Raw genomic sequence first — 19,263 nt, 5'->3', positions numbered from 1 at the left:
AATATCCTATGTTAATCTATATTAGTCAATTAGCATGAAGCAATACAAAACTCTAACTAAAACTAGACAACACTAGGTCAATACTAGATAAACGGTTACAAATCGCGAATGAAGTTAGAAACATGTAATCAAATGGTACAAGTCAGTAGCAAATAGCCTCTACTAGATGCCTAAACTGCCACAAAGTCATGCCAAGAAGTTTCACACAAAATTACGAGTCATTTGTACAAGTTACGGTGCGATCGTCAACCAAAAACAAGTTATTTACATGTGAGAAAGAAAAATCGAGTAAAACGGGAAAACATGATTTAAAATTTTCAATTCCAGGTCTTAGGACCTCTAAACATCCCTAATTATATGTACAAAAAGGAACAAACATTGTTGCATGAATGCATTTCAATTTATAGATCAAGTTCACATGGTTAACCACTTAGAAGAACACATCGATCGGGTAAAAGGATCCTAATGAAAATCTAATCAAGACATGGAATTGCACTTTTATCTTTTATACACATGAGGATATAGGAGTCTACTGATATCACACAAAAAATGGGAATTCAATTCTACTTCTAAGGCACTCACTCATATTAGTTTGTAAAACCTAGCAAAGCATGCGAAGACATGAACATATCTAAGAAAAGATTTTATTAAAAATAGTAAAACAACTCTAAAAATCCTAAAGAAAATATTACAATTATGTACACACATAAAACTACCTAAAATGTATTTTTATTTATTTTTTATTCCATGAGAAAACAATTAATAAGCAAAGGAAAAAGAAGAAAAAAAAGGAAGAACTACTTTTTCATTTTTTACTACCAGCAACAGGGGGTGAATTAGCAAAAGGGATTTGAACTGAAATCTATTGCAATGGCGCGTTGGGCCTATTATTGGGGTGTGAACAGGAATTCGGACTAGCCCAGATTTTGAAACAGTTTTGCTTGATCTAATTAGTCACAATTATTTTCAGATTAGCAACTAAACCCAATTAATCAACAATTACTCACATTAAACTCATATTAACTAACATCCTATGTCAATTATCACATTAATCTCAATTACTCAAATAATCAAAAAAATAAAAAGAGGAATTAGGGTTACGTTTTGTGATGATTCAAATCCTCTGAGCTTCTCCTCCCCCTCACTCGCAAACGAACGGCGGCGGTACGGTGGCTCTCTCTCGATTCAACTCATTGTGCCGGTGAAAGTTTCGCGGCGGCGGAATCTCAGCCCTCTCATTGCGCAAGTCTCTCGTCTCCGTTTCGGTTCTCGAACTCTCTCGATCTCTTTCAGCTCAATCCCGTGGCTCTCTCATCTTCTCCTTGTTCGTTATTGATGATGATGATGATGATGCAAAGTTCTCGAAGATGCAGAATCGCAAAATCATGTGATGTCAGAGTGATGAATCACAACGATGAAGGCGAAGGTGATGTTTATCTTGAACAAATGAAGAAACAAATGAAGGATTCTGAGTTTGTTCTTTGTGATTTTTTATAGAATCGGGAGGTTGTTTGTGAAGATTGTAAAGAGTTAGCCGAAGAACTTTTTCTGTGTGAGTTTCTTGGAGAATGAAGGTGAAGATTGGAAGAGCGATTCTGTTATCATTGAAGAAGTGGAGATTGAATCGAGAGAAAACCTCTTAGCAATTCTGTTACAGGTTTTTGAGGTAAGTCATTTCTTCTCTTCTCCTTCTGAACTGTTGTTGAATGATGTATGAATGGAGTCTTTGTTCTTGAGGATGCAGAGATTGAAGGAGAACCAGATTGGTGATGAATTGGTTTGAGAATCGGTGAAGATTCTTCTTGAAGATTTTTCAGAGAAGGTTTTTGTTGAAGATGATGAAGTTGAGAGAAGATTGAGGGTGGGAGAAGAATGAATGGATGGAAGTGAAGGGAAAATTGAAGATGATGAATCCTGAGATTGTGAAGGAAGGATTGAAGAATGGTGAGGAAGATCCTGAAGGTGTGTGTGCAGCTGAGATATATAGAGGATGATGAGAGGTTAGTTACTCTGAATTTTTCTAATTTCTGTTCTGATTCAGTTTTTGATTCTCCCCCTTTCTCTTCTGGTTTTTTTCTGTTATAATCTGTTGAATGGTTCTGTTATTTCTGTTAAGTGGTTTTGGAGGTGGTTAGGAAAGTAGTTATTGAGTACTAGGTAGTTAGTTTTCTGTTACAAAAAACTGTTGGGAATTGAAAGTTAGTTAACTGTTAGATGCTTAGGAATTGTAGAAAGTTAGAGGTTGTTCGATTTTCTGTTATCGTGATTAATTCTATTTTTTTCATGGAGAATAATGAACTGATGCAGGGCTGGTTTTATTAGTAGTGAGATGGTTTGAATGTGGGATTTGTATGCTATGAAAGTGGTAAGTTGGAAGTGGATTTTGAGGGGTGATGTTGAGTGTTTGTACTGTTTCTTTATGAGCATGAACTGAGTTTTTTTATTTATTTGCAGAGCTGTTTTGTGTTGAATTTTTGGACTGGTTTATTTGATAATATGCAGGGATGAATATATTGCAGGGACCTTTATTTGAAGAGTTTAATGGTGCAGCTTGGCTTTGGTGAGGTTGGGTGCTGCTGGCTCCGGTTTTATTTTGGTTTGCGCTGCAGGTTGTATTTTGTTTTCAATTTGCTAGGCAGCTAGCACTGAGTAGCTAGGGGGTAGGTTGTGAACTGGTTTAGGATTTAGATGATGTAACTTTGATATCAGCTTTTTTCTAGAACCATATTGTTGCTCATATCTGTCTTCTTGAACCGTATGCTTAAGACCATGTGACATTATACTAGAAATAGAGCTGAATGAAGTTGAACTGGCGGATCTCTTATGGTTGTCATTTGTGGTTGCAGGTATGATGCTGTTTGGATGACTTGAACCTGTTCTCGATCCGACACACACCTAACCCAAGGTGCAAGATGTTTTTAACTGAACTGAACATCGTATGTATGATATGATGGTGAATTGTTGTGTTGAATTTTGTCTTGTAAGCCATGTACATGATCATGATGAATTGACTTTTGCTTTTGAACTCTTGTGTGTTTGCAGATTAACGGTTTCAGTGCCATGTTTGGAATTTCGCGAGCTACAAGTTCGGCTAATGTGAAGGAAACGTAACCCTTGGTGTAGCTTAGGGAACCAACACTTGTAAAAATAGTTTTTTTTTGTAAAGCTTTTTCCTTGTGTTGTATGACGCGATCGAACTTGTAACGGCCAAGTGTAATGCTCTTATCTGTAATTATCTTGACAGAATTCAATGTTCAAAGTCTTATCCTTGAATTGTATATCTCTCCTCTTGATTTTGAAATGACAATGAGATAAAGCTTGTAGTTTCCTTTGTGAAGAAACTCGAATTCAATGAAAAGTGAAGCATTCCAATTGACTTTCTTTTGACTTTCAACATCATCTCCGTGAGACTCAAAGCTTTTCTTCTCTAATTGCCTCTTGAATTGAATGACCTTTCTTTCTTCAATACTTGCACTCAATCTTCAATAGCAGTCACGCCATGACTTATAATAACAAAGAGGATTTGTTTGATGACTTGTAGCACAATCCTCTTAGATGAATCAACCTAATAACTTTAATCCAAAAACCTTGATCCAATGGCATTAGGGAAATAAACCCCTGGTCAAGAAACCCATATATACAAAAACCATCTGATCAAACGCAAGACATGTACCAATCATAGTCTTGATTAAGTGTCAAACATCCCCTTTTTTTGAAGAAATGAATAATCTTTTGTCAAGATCTATGTGAAACTCCAGCTTGCCTCATAACCCTTGATCCCTTGCCAGATTATTGATTAATGAATGCATGAGTTATGTTAATGCTCTAATGGAGAGAAGCAGATGAAATGCGAAGCTAAAGCCAGTTAGAAATTAAAGGGTAGGACAAATTTGGGGTATGACACAGTGCTTCTGATCTCTTGTTCTTCTGATGCTTCCATAGACCCATGTTCTGATTCTGCTTCGACCATCTTCTGATGTCTTGCCAGACCATGTTCTGATGTTGCATGCTGAACCCTTTGAGACAAAGCTTCTGAGCGCTGAATTATGCGTACTCTTTATATATATTTCCTGAAAGGGAAATTGCATTGGATTAGAGTACCATATTATCTTAAGCAAAATTCATATTATTGTTATCATCAAAACTAAGATAATTGATCAGAACAAATCTTGTTCTAACAATCTCCCCCTTTTTGATGATGACAAAAACATATATAAATGATATGAATTTGCGATCAGAAAGAATAGACGGCAAAAGACAAATTACACAGCTATAGCATAAGCATATGAATATGTCTCCCCCTGAGATTAACAATCTCCCCCTGAGATAAATAATCTCCCCCTGAAATAAATACTCGAAGAACTTTAATAAAAGACTTCCCTGATTATTTCGGTAGAGACGATCATATAAGCTTCTGTCTTTAGAGAATTCATAGCTTCTGACTTCTGCTTCCATAGGACAGCTTCAGAACTAGAATTTCCTTAGATCCCTAGAACACTCACAGCTTCTGATTCCTGCTTCCATCTAGGACAGCTTCAGAACTTGAATTTCTTTGATCTTCTGAACATTCACAGCTTCTGATTTCTGCTTCCATTCAGGACAGCTTCAGAACTTGAATTTCTTTGATCTTCTGAACATTCACAGCTTCTAATTTCTGCTTCCATTTAGGACAGCTTCAGAACTTGAGTTTTCTGGATCTTTAGAACATTCGCAGCCTCTGATTTCTGCTTCCCTCGGATAGCTTCAGAGCTTTGAATTTCTACCAACATCACTTCATGCTAGATTTGTATCAGAACATTGTTGAATGTACCAGAGCATCATCTGAGCATCTCTACATCCTGAAATGTTACAGAACAAAAACTAAACGACAAAAGTCAGCATGAACGAGTTAGAACATAAAATGTATGTTTGAACACATTATATGAATCAGAGCCATATAGGCTGAAATAATGTATCAGAGCAAATAATGTATCAGAGCCATAACATTATATGTATCAGAGCAAATAGAATTTTGTCAGAATAAATAGACCAATATAGATCAGATTCTATTTTCAGTGCTTCTGATTCATTCTTCTTTCTTGCTTCTGATTTCTGAAGCTTGACAGCACTCAGCTTGCTTCAGTTTCCATGGTTTTGCTTCTTGTGTTTGCTTTGAAGATTCTCTTCAGTATACCTGCAAAACACTTAAACCGTATAGAACTTGCAGTTCTTGTTAGTAAATGTGTGGGAGCTTTACCCAGCAACTGATAGATTTAATCAAATTATTTATCATTTATCTTCTCCCCCTTTTTGTCATAACATCAAAAAGAATATTTCAAAAGAATTAGATGCATAAAACGACAAATAGAGTCACTGGAATGTAAATACAAAGAAACTTTTTCATTGATAATCAAAAAAGGATTACAAGAAGATGTTTAACAAGCAGATGCAACAAGGAAAATAAAACTACTAAGACCAAATCCTAGGACCCTAGCTAAGACAACGTCTGTGCCAGCATGCCATGAAGGAGTGAAACGCCTCATTGACTGCTTATTTGATGAGGAATGCAAAGAGATAGAGAAAGATGAGAGGGAAAGAGAAGAGTTTGAAGAGTATTTAAAAAGAAAATAAAATGAAACGAATGATGAAAAGCATTTAATGTTACGTGACGTGAGGAGAGATAATAAAGACAAATGAGGTGACTAGCACAGTTACCTATGGTCGGCGTCCCTTCAACTGCACGCGCGCTTATCCATGAATAGTAACGACAGGTTTACCATCCCGAGATAAAAATGTAACAGCTGTTTTGCTTTAAAAGAGGTTCTGAATCAACTTAGACAATGAAACGTTAGAAATAACCGAATCATAATTTCTAAAAGATTTCAATCAGAACTTCTGATATATAAAAAATAATCCATTTTCATTTCAGAAGATACTCATACATGAGAACTTCTCATCTTCTCATTCTGGGCATAAATCCATACTGATGTTCTTCAGAATAAACTTAAACCTATCTTCAGCCAGGGGTTTTGTAAAGATATCAGCCCATTGATGGTCTGTATCAACAAAGTTTAAAGATATAACACCCTTCTGAACATAGTCCCTTATGAAATGATGTTTAATCTCAATATGTTTAGCTTTTGAATGAAGAATAGGATTCTTAGATAAACATATAGCAGAAGTATTATCACAGAATATAGGAATGTTACTCTCAAATATCTGATAATCTTCTAACTGACTCTTCATCCAGAGCATCTGTGTGCTACAACCAGCAGCAGCGACATATTCTACTTCTGTTGTTGATAGAGCAATAGTTGCTTGCTTCTTGCTATACCAAGAGATCAAATGACTTCCAAGAAATTGGCAACTTCCTGAAGTACTTTTTCTTTCAATTCTGTCTCCAGCATAGTCAGCATCGCAGAATCCTACTAAGTTGTATTCTTTAGATTTTCTGTAAACTAAGCCAACATTAGTAGTACCTTTCAGATACCTTAGAATTCTCTTAACAGCAGTTAAATGAGATTCTCTAGGATCTGATTGGAATCTAGCACACAAACAAACACTGAACAGAATGTCAGGTCTAGAAGCAGTCAGATATAGAAGAGATCCAATCATACCTCTGTATAACTTCTGATCTACCTTCTTACTTACCTCATCCTTACCTAGGATGCATGTTGGATGCATAGGAGTTTTGGCTTCTTTGCAGTCTAGAAGATTAAACTTCTTCAGAAGTTCCTTCACATACTTGGTTTGGTGAACATACGTTCCTTCTGATGTTTGATTTATTTGTATTCCGAGGAAATACTTGAGTTCTCCCATCATGCTCATTTCAAACTCAGCCTGCATAGACTTAGCAAACTCCTTTCCAAGTGTAGCATTAGATGTTCCAAAAATAATATCATCTACATATATTTGACAAATTAAAATATCCCTTTTAAAGGTTTTACAAAAGAGAGTAGTGTCCACTTTTCCTCTAGTGAAACCATTATTCAGAAGGAAAGAACTTAAGCGTTCATACCAAGCTCTGGGAGCCTGTTTCAATCCATACAATGATTTCTTAAGTTTAAAAACATGATTAGGAGACATAGAGTCTTCAAAACCAGGAGGTTGATGGACATAGACTTCTTCATCTATATAACCATTTAAGAAGGCACTCTTTACATCCATCTGATAAAGAGTGATGTTATGTTGAGTGGCAAAAGAAATTAATAGACGAATAGATTCTAACCTGGCCACTGGTGCAAAGGTTTCTGTGTAGTCAATCCCTTCTTGCTGACTATAACCCTGAGCCACCAGTCTGGCTTTGTTCCTTACCACTTCACCTTTCTCACTGAGCTTGTTTCTGAAGACCCATTTTGTACCAATTATATTGAATCCATCTGGTCTAGGAACAAGATCCCAAACATCATTCCTTGTAAACTGATTCAGTTCTTCTTGCATAGCAATTATCCAGTCTGGATCTTCTAGAGCATGATCAACAGAAGTTGGCTCGATCAAAGATACAAGACCTAATTGACAATCTGCATTGTTCTTAAGGAATGCTCTTGTTCTAATTGGATCATCCTTCTTTCCAAGAATGACATCTTCTGAATGACCAGAGATGAGTCTGGATGATCTTCTGACAGATGGTTCTTCAGAAATGCTTAGATCCTCCAGAGAAGCTGATACTTGATCTTCAGATTCTTTGCTTCTGATAAGCTCTGCTTCTGATGCGTTGCTTCTTGGCTCAACAACTTCTGATATATCAATATCAAAATCTGCAAAATTATCAAACTGCTTTGGTTTTTCAGAACCAAGCTTATCATCAAACCTGATATTGATTGATTCTTCTACAATCAATGTTTCAGTATTGTATACTCTGTAGCCTTTTGAGCGTTCAGAATATCCAAGAAGGAAACATTTTTGAGCTTTGGAATCAAACTTACCAAGATGATCTTTAGTGTTCAGAATAAAGCATACACATCCAAAAGGATGGAAATATGAAATGTTGGGCTTTCTATTCTTCCACAATTCATAGGGAGTCTTATTTAGAATAGGTCTGATAGAGATTCTATTCTGAATATAGCAAGCAGTGTTTATTGCTTCTGCCCAGAAATGTTTAGCCATATTGGTTTCATTGATCATGGTTCTGGCCATTTCTTGCAGAGTCCTATTCTTTCATTCTACAACCCCATTTTGCTGTGGAGTTCTAGGACAAGAGAAATCATGGGCAATACCATTTTCTTTGAAGAACTCTTCAAAGGATCTGTTCTCAAATTCACCACCATGATCACTTCTGACCTTTATGATTTTACACTCTTTTTCAGATTGAATCTGAATGCAGAAATCAAAGAACACTGAATGAGTCTCATCCTTGTGTTTCAAGAATTTTACCCATGTCCAGCGGCTATAATCATCTACGATGACTAATCCATATTTCTTCCCTCTGACAGATGCTGTTTTGACTGGGCCAAACAGATCAATGTGCAAGAGTTCTAATGGCCTTGAGGTAGAAACAACATTCTTGGACTTGAATGCAGGTTTGGAGAACTTGCCCTTCTGACATGCTTCACAAAGAGCATCTGATTTGAATTTCAGATTAGGGAGTCCTCTGACCAGATTCAGTTTGTTAATCTGAGAAATCTTTCTCAAACTAGCATGACCTAATCTTCTGTGCCAGACCCACTGCTCTTCAGAAACAGACATAAGACAAGTCACCTTCTGACTCATAAGATCTTGCAGATCTGTCTTATAAATGTTGTTCTTCCTCTTGCCTGTAAATAGGATTGAGCCATCCTTCTGATTTACAGCCTTGCAAGACTCTTGATTAAAGATTATATCATAACCATTGTCACTCAATTGACTGATAGATAAGAGGTTATGTGTTAATCCTTCCACAAGAAGTACATTAGAAATGGAAGGAGAGTTACCAGACTTTATAGTTCCAGAGCCAATTATCTTGCCCTTCTGATCTCCTCCGAACTTGACTTCTCCTCCAGACTTAAGCACCAGGTTTTGGAACATAGACCTTCTTCTTGTCATGTGTCGCGAGCATCCAGAGTCCAGGTACCATGACATGTTGTGCTTTGTCCTTTTTGCAGTCAAGGATATCTGCAATAGGAATAATCTTATCCTTAGGTACCCACATTTTCTTGGGTCCTTTCTTGTTAGATTTTCTCAAGTTCTGATTGAACTTAGGTTTAACATTGTAAGCAGAAGGAGGAACAGCATGATAATTCTTAATGTGAGTTTCATGATATTTCCTAGGTTGTGTCACATGCTTTTTGTTGTGTGTTATGTGAAAACTTTGAGCATGTGAAGTGTGCCTAATATCATGGGAGTGACCATACTTGAACTGATCATACAATGGCTTGTATGTGATTTTCATTTCATCAACAGGTTCAAGTTTGTATGGGGTTTCACCCTCAAAACCAATGCCGACTCTTTTGTTTCCAGACACAGCATATATCATAGAAGCTAGCTGACTTCTGCCAAAACTTCTAGATAAGAACTTCCTGAAACTTAAATCATATTCTTTCAGAATATGGTTTAGACTAGGAGTGGATTTTTCTGAATCAGAAGGGGATCCAACATTATTGGATAATTTTAAAAGTTTTTCTTTTAATTCAGAATTCTCCAACTCAAGCTTCTTTGTTTCAAATTCAAATTGCTTTTTCAGCTTTTTGTATTTGAGACTAATCTGAGACTTGAGTTCCAGTAGTTCAGTTAGACCGGAAACTAACTCATCTCTAGTAAGTTCAGAAAATACCTCTTCAGAATCTGATTCTGATGTAGATTCTGATCCGTCATCTTCTGTCGCCATCAGCGCACAGTTAGCCTGCTCGTCTTCAGAATCATCTTCTGACTCATCCCAGGTTTCCATAAGACTTTTCTTCTTATGAAGCTTCTTCTTGGGATTTTCCTTCTGAAGATTTGGACATTCATTCTTGTAGTGTCCAGGCTCATTGCATTCATAGCACATGACCTTCTTCTTGTCAAATCTTCTATCATCAGAAGATTCTCCACGTTCAAATTTCTTTGAACTTCTGAAGCCTCTGAACTTCCTTTGCTTGGTCTTCCAGAGTTGATTTAGCCTTCTGGAGATCAGGGACAGTTCATCTTCTTCTTCAGATTCTGATTCTTCAGGATCTTCTTCTCTGGCCTGAAAAGCGTTAGTGCATTTCTTGATATTAGATTTTAATGCAATAGACTTACCTTTCTTTTGAGGCTCATTTGCGTCCAGCTCTATTTCATGACTTCTCAAGGCACTGATGAGCTCTTCCAGAGAAACTTCATTCAGATTCTTTGCAATCTTGAATGCAGTCACCATAGGACCCCATCTTCTAGGTAAGCTTCTGATGATCTTCTTTACGTGATCAGCCTTGGTGTATCCCTTGTCAAGAACTCTCAATCCAGCAGTAAGAGTTTGAAATCTTGAAAACATCTTTTCAATGTCTTCATCATCCTCCATCTTGAAGGCTTCATACTTCTGGATTAAAGCTAGAGCTTTAGTCTCCTTGACTTGAGCATTTCCTTCATGAGTCATTTTCAAGGACTCATATATGTCATAGGCCGTTTCCCTGTTAGATATCTTCTCATACTCAGCATGAGAGATAGCATTCAGCAAAACAGTTCTGCATTTATGATGATTCCTGAAAAGCTTCTTCTGATCATCATTCATTTCTTGCCTTGACAGCTTTACGCCACTGGCATTTACTGGATGTTTGTAACCATCCATCAGAAGATCCCATAGATCGCCATCTAGACCCAGAAAGTAACTTTCCAGTTTATCTTTCCAGTATTCAAAGTTTTCACCATCAAATACCGGCGGTCTAGTATAACCATTGTTACCGTTGTATTGCTCAGCAGAGCCAGATGTAGATGCAGGTGTAGGTGTAGACTTTTCACTTTCATCAACCATCTTTTACTGAAGCGTTTTTCTCTTCCTGAATCTTTTCTAAACACGGTTAAGTGCTTGCACCTTAGAACCGGCGCTCTGATGCCAATTGAAGGATAGAAAAACACTTAGAAAGGGGGGGTTTGAATAAGTGTAGCTTTAAAAACTTGACAGATAAAAATAAATTGCACAGTTATTTTTATCCTGGTTCGTTGTTAACTAAACTACTCCAGTCCACCCCCGCAGAGATGATTTACCTCAACTGAGGATTTAATCCACTAATCGCACGGATTACAATGGTTTTCCACTTAATCCGCAACTAAGTCTTCCAGAGTCTTCTGATCACACACTGATCACTCCAGGAACAACTGCTTAGATACCCTCTAAGACTTCTCTAGAGTCTACTGATCAACACGATCACTCTAGTTACAACTGCTTAATGTAATCAATCTAAGAGTATTACAAATGCTTCTTAAAAGCGATAATCACAACTGTGATATTTCTCTTAATCGTTTAAGCTTAATCTCACTAAAATATTACAACAGCAATGTAGTGAGCTTTGATGAAGATGAAGATTCTGAGTTTTGGATTTGAACAGAGTTTCAGCAAGTTAATTTGAATTATATTGTTCAGGATCGTTAACCTTGCTTCTCATCAGAACTTCATATTTATAGGCGTTGGAGAAGATGACCGTTGAATGCATTTAATGCTTTGCGTGTTCCGTACAGCATCGCATTTAATGTTATACGCTTTTGTCAACTACCTCGAGCCTTGTTCACGCTGTGTCTACTGACGTAGCCTTTAATAGCTTTTAACGTTCCTTTTGTCAGTCAGCGTAGCTTGCCACTTGTACTTCCTTCTGATCTGATGTTTGTGAATATAACGTTTGAATATCATCAGAGTCAAACAGCTTGGTGCATAGCATCTTCTGATCTTCTGACCGTGAAGTGCTTCTGTTGCGTGATACCATCTTCTGAGCTTCAGTGCTTCTGATCTCTTGTTCTTCTGATGCTTCCATAGACCCATGTTCTGATTCTGCTTCGACCATCTTCTGATGTCTTGCCAGACCATGTTCTGATGTTGCATGCTGAACCCTTTGAGACAAAGCTTCTGAGCGCTGAATTATGCGTACTCTTTATATATATTTCCTGAAAGGGAAATTGCATTGGATTAGAGTACCATATTATCTTAAGCAAAATTCATATTATTGTTATCATCAAAACTAAGATAATTGATCAGAACAAATCTTGTTTTAACACCGGAGAGCGCAACCGCGGTGATACTGTGTGAATAGATCGTCACCCACGGCTTGGGCATCGGCCGCCGCGTCCAGGTGGTGCTCGAAATAGCGGCTCATTGTGGTGAACCGGATATGAGGCCCAGATGTCGTGGCGCACTCAAAGTCAGCAACTTCGGGCTCCATGCCCAAATAGAGCGACATCCACTGACTGGCCTCGACCCTCTGGATCCAGGAGTGGGTCAACAGCGGCCCCCTGATGGGCAGGTGGAGAAGACACTGCACATCATGCAAGGTGATCGTCATCTCCCCAACCGGCAAGTGGAAAGAAGACGTCTCCTTGTGCCAGCGCTCCACAAATGCCCCCTGCATGCCGTGGCTGATGGTGGTGTACCCGTCATGCAGAGTCCGCTAAGCCATGAACCTCGCACCGCATCGTTAAACCACTCAGCTGCTGGTTTAAACAGACTGAAAATCTTTCGGGTATGGTTCACCATTTTCAAAGGATCTCTCTCCTGTTACAAAAAAAACAAATAAAAGCATATGTTAAATAGACCGTTAAGAAAATATCGAATAAACGTCTAAATTATAAACGGTTAAATTAAAAAAATACCTCTCCCTCCCAGATACGCCTAGCGACGTGGTCGCGGTAGGATATCAGCACGAAAGTGTCAATGAGCCCTCCTGGGTAGCTGTCCTCCTGCTCATCCTCCTCCTCAGGTGGAGGGTCAACATCCGGTACCCCCTCCGGCTCAAGGTATGGAACTGCCACCTCCTCCTCCTCCTCCTCCTCCTCCTCTCGCTGGCGGGAAGAAGATACCCGAGCCAGCCGACTCCTAGATCCAGATGAAGAGGTACCCTCTCCCACGTCCACGGGAACTCGCACACGGCGTCCCCGGCCCTGCCCCCGTCCCTGGGTCGATGCCAGCTGCGCCGCCGCCCGCTCGCGTCTAGCCGACGCAGTCTGGGTCTCTCTACCCTGTCTGATACGTGCTGGTTGGTTGCCTGACATGTTCCTGTAAACAATTGAAATCGATTAATATGCGAGACAAATGAAAAAACAAAAAAAAATGCACTTCTGATACAGTTCGGAAGTTCATTTCCGAAAACTGGGATGGAGGTGTTTTCAGAAATGAACTTCCGAAACACCCCTGCGCAGAACTTCTCTGCAACCTACAATGGCAGACCCCAAAACCAAACTTCAAAACAGCCCATAATGCTTCTAAGCAACCTAAATACTACTAACAACCTACCCCTATATCATTTATGCAATTGAAAACAACCCTAACATGCATTTGAAATATGGATCTAACAAATATAAAACTTACAAATTGAGTGATTTGAGGGCTTTTGAATGTAGTATTGCAATGTGATTGGAGCTTTGATGCAGCCTTGGAAGTGTGTTAGCAGAAAATTTCAGAGGAGTTGAGTTTGATATTGGTTTAGGGTAAATGATTTGGGGGGAGGGGGGCTGTTTTACTTAATCTGCAAAACGTGCAATATTTCGAAAAGGAACTTCCGAAATGGTGTTTTCGGAAGTGCATTTCCGAAATAAGTCAATTTTTTTTAAAAAAAAAGCGCTTTCGGAGATGCATCTCCGAAAACACTTTTTTCTTACATTTCAGAAATGCATTTCCGAAGTCCGGAGTAGTCTGAATTTCTCACCAGAGGTGGACTAGAAGGTTGGGAGGTGGCCAAAGAAATTTCCATTATATTTTGTAGTCAAAATTATTTTTAAAAAAAGTTTGGATTATTATTGGCGACTCTTGGAACGTCTTGTTCACGAAAAAACATCACAAACACAGAAGAAAGAAAAATCGCAAACCATAGCCACAAAATAATAAGAACAAGATTCACACATAACACAAACACTTTTCATCCAATTCAAAAAAGAAAAAAAAAAAGAATGTCTCGTTATCGTTCTTTGAATCCCTTCGCAATAACTCACTCCGATTCTGGTTCCGATTCTGACGTTGACTCACTGAGTCATTTCGTCACCGACCTCTTCGAAAATCGTTCCCCCGCCGATCCGGTTTGTCCCTGGGATGACGACGGTGATGAAGATGATGATGAAAGTGACGTGAACCCTTTCTCGGGGTTTGCTTGCGATCAAGGTGAACCGGAGTTAGAAGTAGGGTTAAATTTAGATTTAGGGTTTGATGATGAATTTGAAAATGAAATTGACAGTCGGTATAACGATAATTATGATGATGTTTTTGATTTTTCAGTGGGTGGTGGTAATTCCACTGGGATTAGGGTTGTTGGGTTTGGTTCCGATTCGGAATCGAGTGGGCATGATGAAGAATTTGGTTTTGAGGGAAGAAATGATTGGGATGATGATGAGAGGGTTGGTGGATTGTGTTGGGATAGTCTTTGTTTGGAGGATCATAGGAGTATTTTGAATGATTGGGAGGAAGTGGGTGAGGAGAGGGTGAATGAGATTGAAGATTCTTCTAGTTTGTTGATTGGTGAGGTTGAGGTTGAGGTTGATGAAGTTGATGATGTTGATGATCAATCGGTAGCGTCTGGGTTCGAGGAGGATGAAGAGGAACAAGGGGAAGAGGCTTTGCGGTATTTGGAATGGGAGATTCTATTGGCTTTTAACAATTTCGAGAGGAGTGGTGGATTGGAACATGATGACGAGAATATTAATAATTTGTATTTAGCTGTTCAGGAAGGTTTTATTTCGGGGAATGCTGATTATGATATTCTTTTCAGTCAGTTATTGGAGAACGAGAGTGGTTTGAAGGGTAGTCCACCGGCGGCGAAGAGTTTTGTGGAGAATCTCCCTTTGGTGGAATTGACTGAGGAGGAGTTGAAAAAGAAGGATGTTATGTGTGCCATTTGTAAAGATGAGGTAATGGCGGAAGAGAAGGTGAGGAAGCTGCCTTGCTCACATTGTTACCATGGAGATTGTATTTTGCCGTGGTTGAATATTCGCAACACGTGTCCTGTTTGTCGGTTCGAGTTGCCAACTGATGATGCTGATTATGAGCAGAGTAAGGTTCATAGAATTGCCCGTGATCTGTTGGATTTTGCAGCATAGATGTAGTTTTTTTTTTAACTTGTTGCTTTGGTTTTAGTTTATTCGTTCCCCCAAAATTATGTAAATAGCAGTTGGTTTTGTCTCGTTTATTCAAATGATGATGAGAACAAATCTTTTGTAATTAGTTTTCGTGTTGTGCTCGTTTGAAATAAGTTTTTACCATATAGTGTGCATTGGATATACATGAGAAATGGATGCTGTCAATACTTAAGTTTATGTTCATAAAGGTGAAGTGTTACAAGATGGATCATGTTGATCAGTTAGTTAGTATTTCTTTTCATAAATTTATAATTATTGTATTTAGGCATCTTGGTCCAGAATCATATTGGATAAAATGTTGATCATCTGTATATATGCCTTAAGGTTAGCTTACCCTTTTTTGAAAGAGTTGCATTCCTAAAGAAAGGGAAAATGATTATTAGTTAGCGGAATGGTATTGTAAGTTTGTAACTTTGTATAAGTTAACATGGTTCTTGTTCACCTTGTTTCCCTTTTTTGGGTAAAGGAAGTGTTATTCTATGATTTTCATTCTTATGTTAGCTGAGATTTTTCCTTTCAAGTAATTTGCGTTTGGGTTATAGATTTTTTTCTTTTTCTGTTCTCTAACTATTTGAATTTGCATCAGGTTTATATTTTAGTAAAGCTTCACCTTTTATGCATTTGACATTTTAATGAGGTCAGATTAACATTTTAAGCTGTTATCCAATAATTTTTACTTAGGATTCTTACAACAAACGGAAGAAATTGGAATTATCTCATAATTTATGACCCTTTAGTGACAACTAGCGTGATACCCGTGCATGCGCACGGGTACCTGTCGGTGCCGGGTTATTTTGTTCAATTTATATTTTTTTATTCAATTTATATTCTCGTTAATATTGATTATTTTATTCAGTTACTTCATGTTCCCGCTAATATTCATTATTTTGATCAATATCTTCGTATTCCCGTTAATATTTCAAATTTGTTTCCACTATTCAATATTTTGATCAGTAACTTCATGTTCCCGTTAATATTCATTATTTTGATCACTAACTCTGTGTTTCCGTTAATATTCATTATTTTGGTCAATATCTTCGTGTTCTCGATAATAATTTAGCAGATAATTTACATATATTAATTGGTATGCGTCAGCAAACTAATTGACATTTTGGGTAAAATATGGTAAGACTATTTTTATAATAGACTATGTATACCATTTTAAAAGTAACTTCATGTACAATCTCTCAATAATATACTAATAAAAGAGCGATGGCTTTTTATATATATTTTTAGGTGAAGTCTAGGGTGAGGGTTTAATCAAGTCCCTCACCGGTGAACCATTTAAAAAATACCATTAGATTCAATCATCGCTTCAAAGTTATTATAATTAAAAATGAAAATATTTGCATGATCCCACGCTCAATTATTATCTCCCACTATAACTAAACCTTGTAACTTCTCTTTTTATTATTTATTATTAACCTCCTTGAAAACAAAACACACTAAGCATTTGGATGCAGTTAATATTAGTGTATAAATATTCTTATTGTTTTTAAGACTATTGGTTTCGATATGAGCTCGCATACAACTTATCTTCATAATTGATCTTTATTTCCAGCAAAACTAAAGATGCAGTTAATATTAATGTAAACAATACTCAATTCAAAGAAAATAAGGACACTTTTTTTCTTTTCCTTAATTGACACCCACAACCACTATTATCTAAAATCTCCATGTATAAACAAAGCAATCAAAACTTTGAAAATGAAATTCTCATCGCAATTTTACATAATTTTTTTTTCAAGAAGCATGGAAAATTTGGGGAAGTAAGAAGAAAACATATTATAATGTAACATTATTATACTCATCTGTTAAGGAATCAATTGTTGTTTTCTGCTTCTGCTATATTAATTTTACAAAATATCAATTCTTCCCTAGCTTTCAAACCCAATAACATGACAGAACCAATCCCTTCCATTTATTATGCATTATTACACTAAGTGCTTTAAACACTAGCATAGCAAGAGGAAAATGATTACGAGCCTTTTAGAGAAAGAGATGAAACTGCAGTAACATTTGCTGATTCTTCATTCGACAAACTGGTCGAACTCACTGATGACTTCATTGAAGATGACAATTTCAGTGATAAAATATCATCTTCTGTGACATGACTTGCATTTGTTATACAATCTTTTAGGCCAGCTTTCTCTACACTGTATGTGTCACGATCACAACCTTTATCTTCCAAAATCCACGAGGAATCATTCGTTGTCACTTGACTCTTCCGTGCTTGTCTACCACCTGCAGATCCATGAAAGGTCCCATCTTCGTTCACACACTCTAGGTCTCTCTTGGCCATGTCTATACCTCCACTCATTCTATGTGCTTCTTGCTTGCTCCTGTTTTCATGTTTTTCAGTTACAAGAGCCTCAATAATTGAATGGACCTGTTTCCTATTTCTTACATGATTAATAATCCCAGGGTTTAAATCATTCAGTAGTCCACTTGGAGCTGCAATTTTCGTAAACCTATTAATTTGTTCTCTCTTGGCGAGCTCCATTTTTTGCTCAAGAAATTCATTCTTACTTTTCCTTCCGCGTTTCTTCGGCACCGGAATACCCCCATGAGCAGATGAAATAAAACCATTTCGCTTCATCTCTGTCCATATTTTCATCGGATCTTTCTCCTTTGGCGGTCCGGTACTGCTCTCACTCTAAGACAAATCCTTTGACTTAAATTGACCATGTTCTTTATGCAAACTCACCCGCTCCACATTCACAGAGCTAGTATCATCTTCTGCATTGAGATCCACATTAACTCCCTTCGTGTTCACAATATTACCACGCTGTTCTCTTTCCTGTTTCTCGTGCTTCTCTGACAACAATTCCTTATCCTTACCGAGCTTCTCACCAAACCCACCAATTTTATTCGAACACAAAGAAGAATATTTAGTACCACAAACTTCATTGTTAGGATCCAAAAGCCTGGGGCTACCCAATACACTCCTTCCATCTTGCTCTTCTTTTGACACATCCATATCCACTGTCAAAGGCGCCTTAGTGGTTTGTGACATCTCAACATTGTCAAACGACGATTGAACAATGTTTTCTTTCCCAATTCCCTTCTCTGCGCCATTAACACAAAATAAAACCCAGAAGAATATCAAAAACACATACAACAATAACATAACAACTCCCATAAAAAAATATTTATACTAATAATTTAAATAAATTTTCTTGTAACTGAAATAAAATTTCAAAAAACAAACAACACAAACTGCACTTTTTGTTTATTAATTTTTGATGAAATTTCAATCATTGGATGACAACATGAGGGAAGGTTGGACCCAAAAAGCTGCAGAGGATCTATTTTCATTCATTTCAAACACAAAGTATACATTGGATTTGAGGCAACCCTGCATGTTCCAAACTTGATTGAACCTGTCCACAAGTTTTCGTTTCGAAATAGTTTGAAACAGGCCCATACCAAGAACATTCATACCAGTTTAGCATTGCATATCAAAACCTAACATTTCCTATTGATATTTCAGAGTTCAAGCATACGACACACACTTCCGTTCCACTCATGAACAACCGCGTACCTGTATATATATATATATATATATATATATATATATATATATATATATACATATATATACATACACACAATAAAAAACCAGCCCTTGCATCATCAGTTAATGCACACACATTCATCCCAAAGTCAAACCTGCATCATTCCTAGAACTCATACCATGTCCACCAATTCAAAATAGTTCATTCAATACAAAACCAAATAAACATTCAAACCTTGGCCTTTCAAAGCAGTCCCTTTAACACATTCAAAATAAGACATGTCTCAAAAGGTCATCATCAAAAAATCAAACAGTGCAGCAAAGCATTTAGGAGAAAACATAGACCAGCCAGACATAACTTACCTTAAGCATCCTCGTCTTCACCCATACTTTGTTTTGTTCATTAACCTCCGATGCCATGTTCATGAACATATACTTAACCAACTTGTACATGATAATTTAAGCAAGCAAGGGATCAATATGATTCATTCTAAATCTAATCAAAAACAGACATATTAGACACAATGCATTTCAAGGATATAGTTGGGTTCACTGATTATAGACAGACA

General features: G+C 37.4%; 2 protein-coding genes and 1 long non-coding RNA gene across 6 annotated transcripts; 2 read left to right on the top strand and 1 right to left on the bottom strand.

Moving 5' to 3' along the window:
* The first annotated feature begins 1,102 nt into the window (after positions 1 to 1,102).
* On the top strand, positions 1,103 to 3,244 carry LOC131625574 (uncharacterized). 4 transcript variants are annotated; one of them, XR_009290891.1, is made up of 5 exons: positions 1,103 to 1,666; positions 1,745 to 2,000; positions 2,520 to 2,609; positions 2,847 to 2,936; positions 3,043 to 3,244. It is a non-coding gene; the product is annotated as an uncharacterized LOC131625574 (long non-coding RNA). The 4 variants fall into 4 exon arrangements; XR_009290889.1 differs by having other exon boundaries at positions 2,520 to 2,905; XR_009290890.1 differs by having other exon boundaries at positions 2,520 to 2,936.
* A 10,600-nt stretch (positions 3,245 to 13,844) lies between these two features.
* On the top strand, positions 13,845 to 15,670 carry LOC131625572 (E3 ubiquitin-protein ligase CIP8-like). The gene is made up of 2 exons (XM_058896423.1): positions 13,845 to 14,206; positions 14,321 to 15,670. Exons 1-2 carry the CDS (start codon positions 13,999 to 14,001, stop codon positions 15,136 to 15,138), a joined length of 1,026 nt encoding a protein of 341 aa, XP_058752406.1. The 5' UTR covers positions 13,845 to 13,998; the 3' UTR covers positions 15,139 to 15,670.
* A 1,290-nt stretch (positions 15,671 to 16,960) lies between these two features.
* LOC131625580 (uncharacterized) lies at positions 16,961 to 19,172 on the bottom strand. Its single transcript, XM_058896428.1, has 2 exons — positions 19,058 to 19,172; positions 16,961 to 18,246 (listed from the first exon to the last, which is right to left on the bottom strand). Exon 2 carries the CDS (start codon positions 17,792 to 17,794, stop codon positions 17,156 to 17,158), a length of 639 nt encoding a protein of 212 aa, XP_058752411.1. The 5' UTR covers positions 17,795 to 18,246; positions 19,058 to 19,172; the 3' UTR covers positions 16,961 to 17,155.
* Positions 19,173 to 19,263: the final 91 nt, after the last annotated feature.

This window comes from Vicia villosa, unplaced genomic scaffold (genome assembly GCF_029867415.1).
Source record: "Vicia villosa cultivar HV-30 ecotype Madison, WI unplaced genomic scaffold, Vvil1.0 ctg.000222F_1_1, whole genome shotgun sequence".
In the NCBI taxonomy this organism is placed as follows: Eukaryota; Viridiplantae; Streptophyta; class Magnoliopsida; order Fabales; family Fabaceae; genus Vicia; species Vicia villosa.
Note: the sequence above shows the minus strand (reverse complement) of the source record. Positions and strands in the feature narration are given on the sequence as shown.

Coding starts and splice junctions, on each gene's coding strand:
- LOC131625580 (XM_058896428.1), bottom strand. CDS start 17,794: ATGAAAATATGGACAGAGATGAAGCGAAATGGTTTTATTTCATCTGCT.
- LOC131625572 (XM_058896423.1), top strand. CDS start 13,999: ATGTCTCGTTATCGTTCTTTGAATCCCTTCGCAATAACTCACTCCGAT. Junction 14,207..14,320: donor GGGGTTTGCTTGCGATCAAG/GTGAACCGGAGT, acceptor TTGATTTTTCAG/TGGGTGGTGGTAATTCCACT.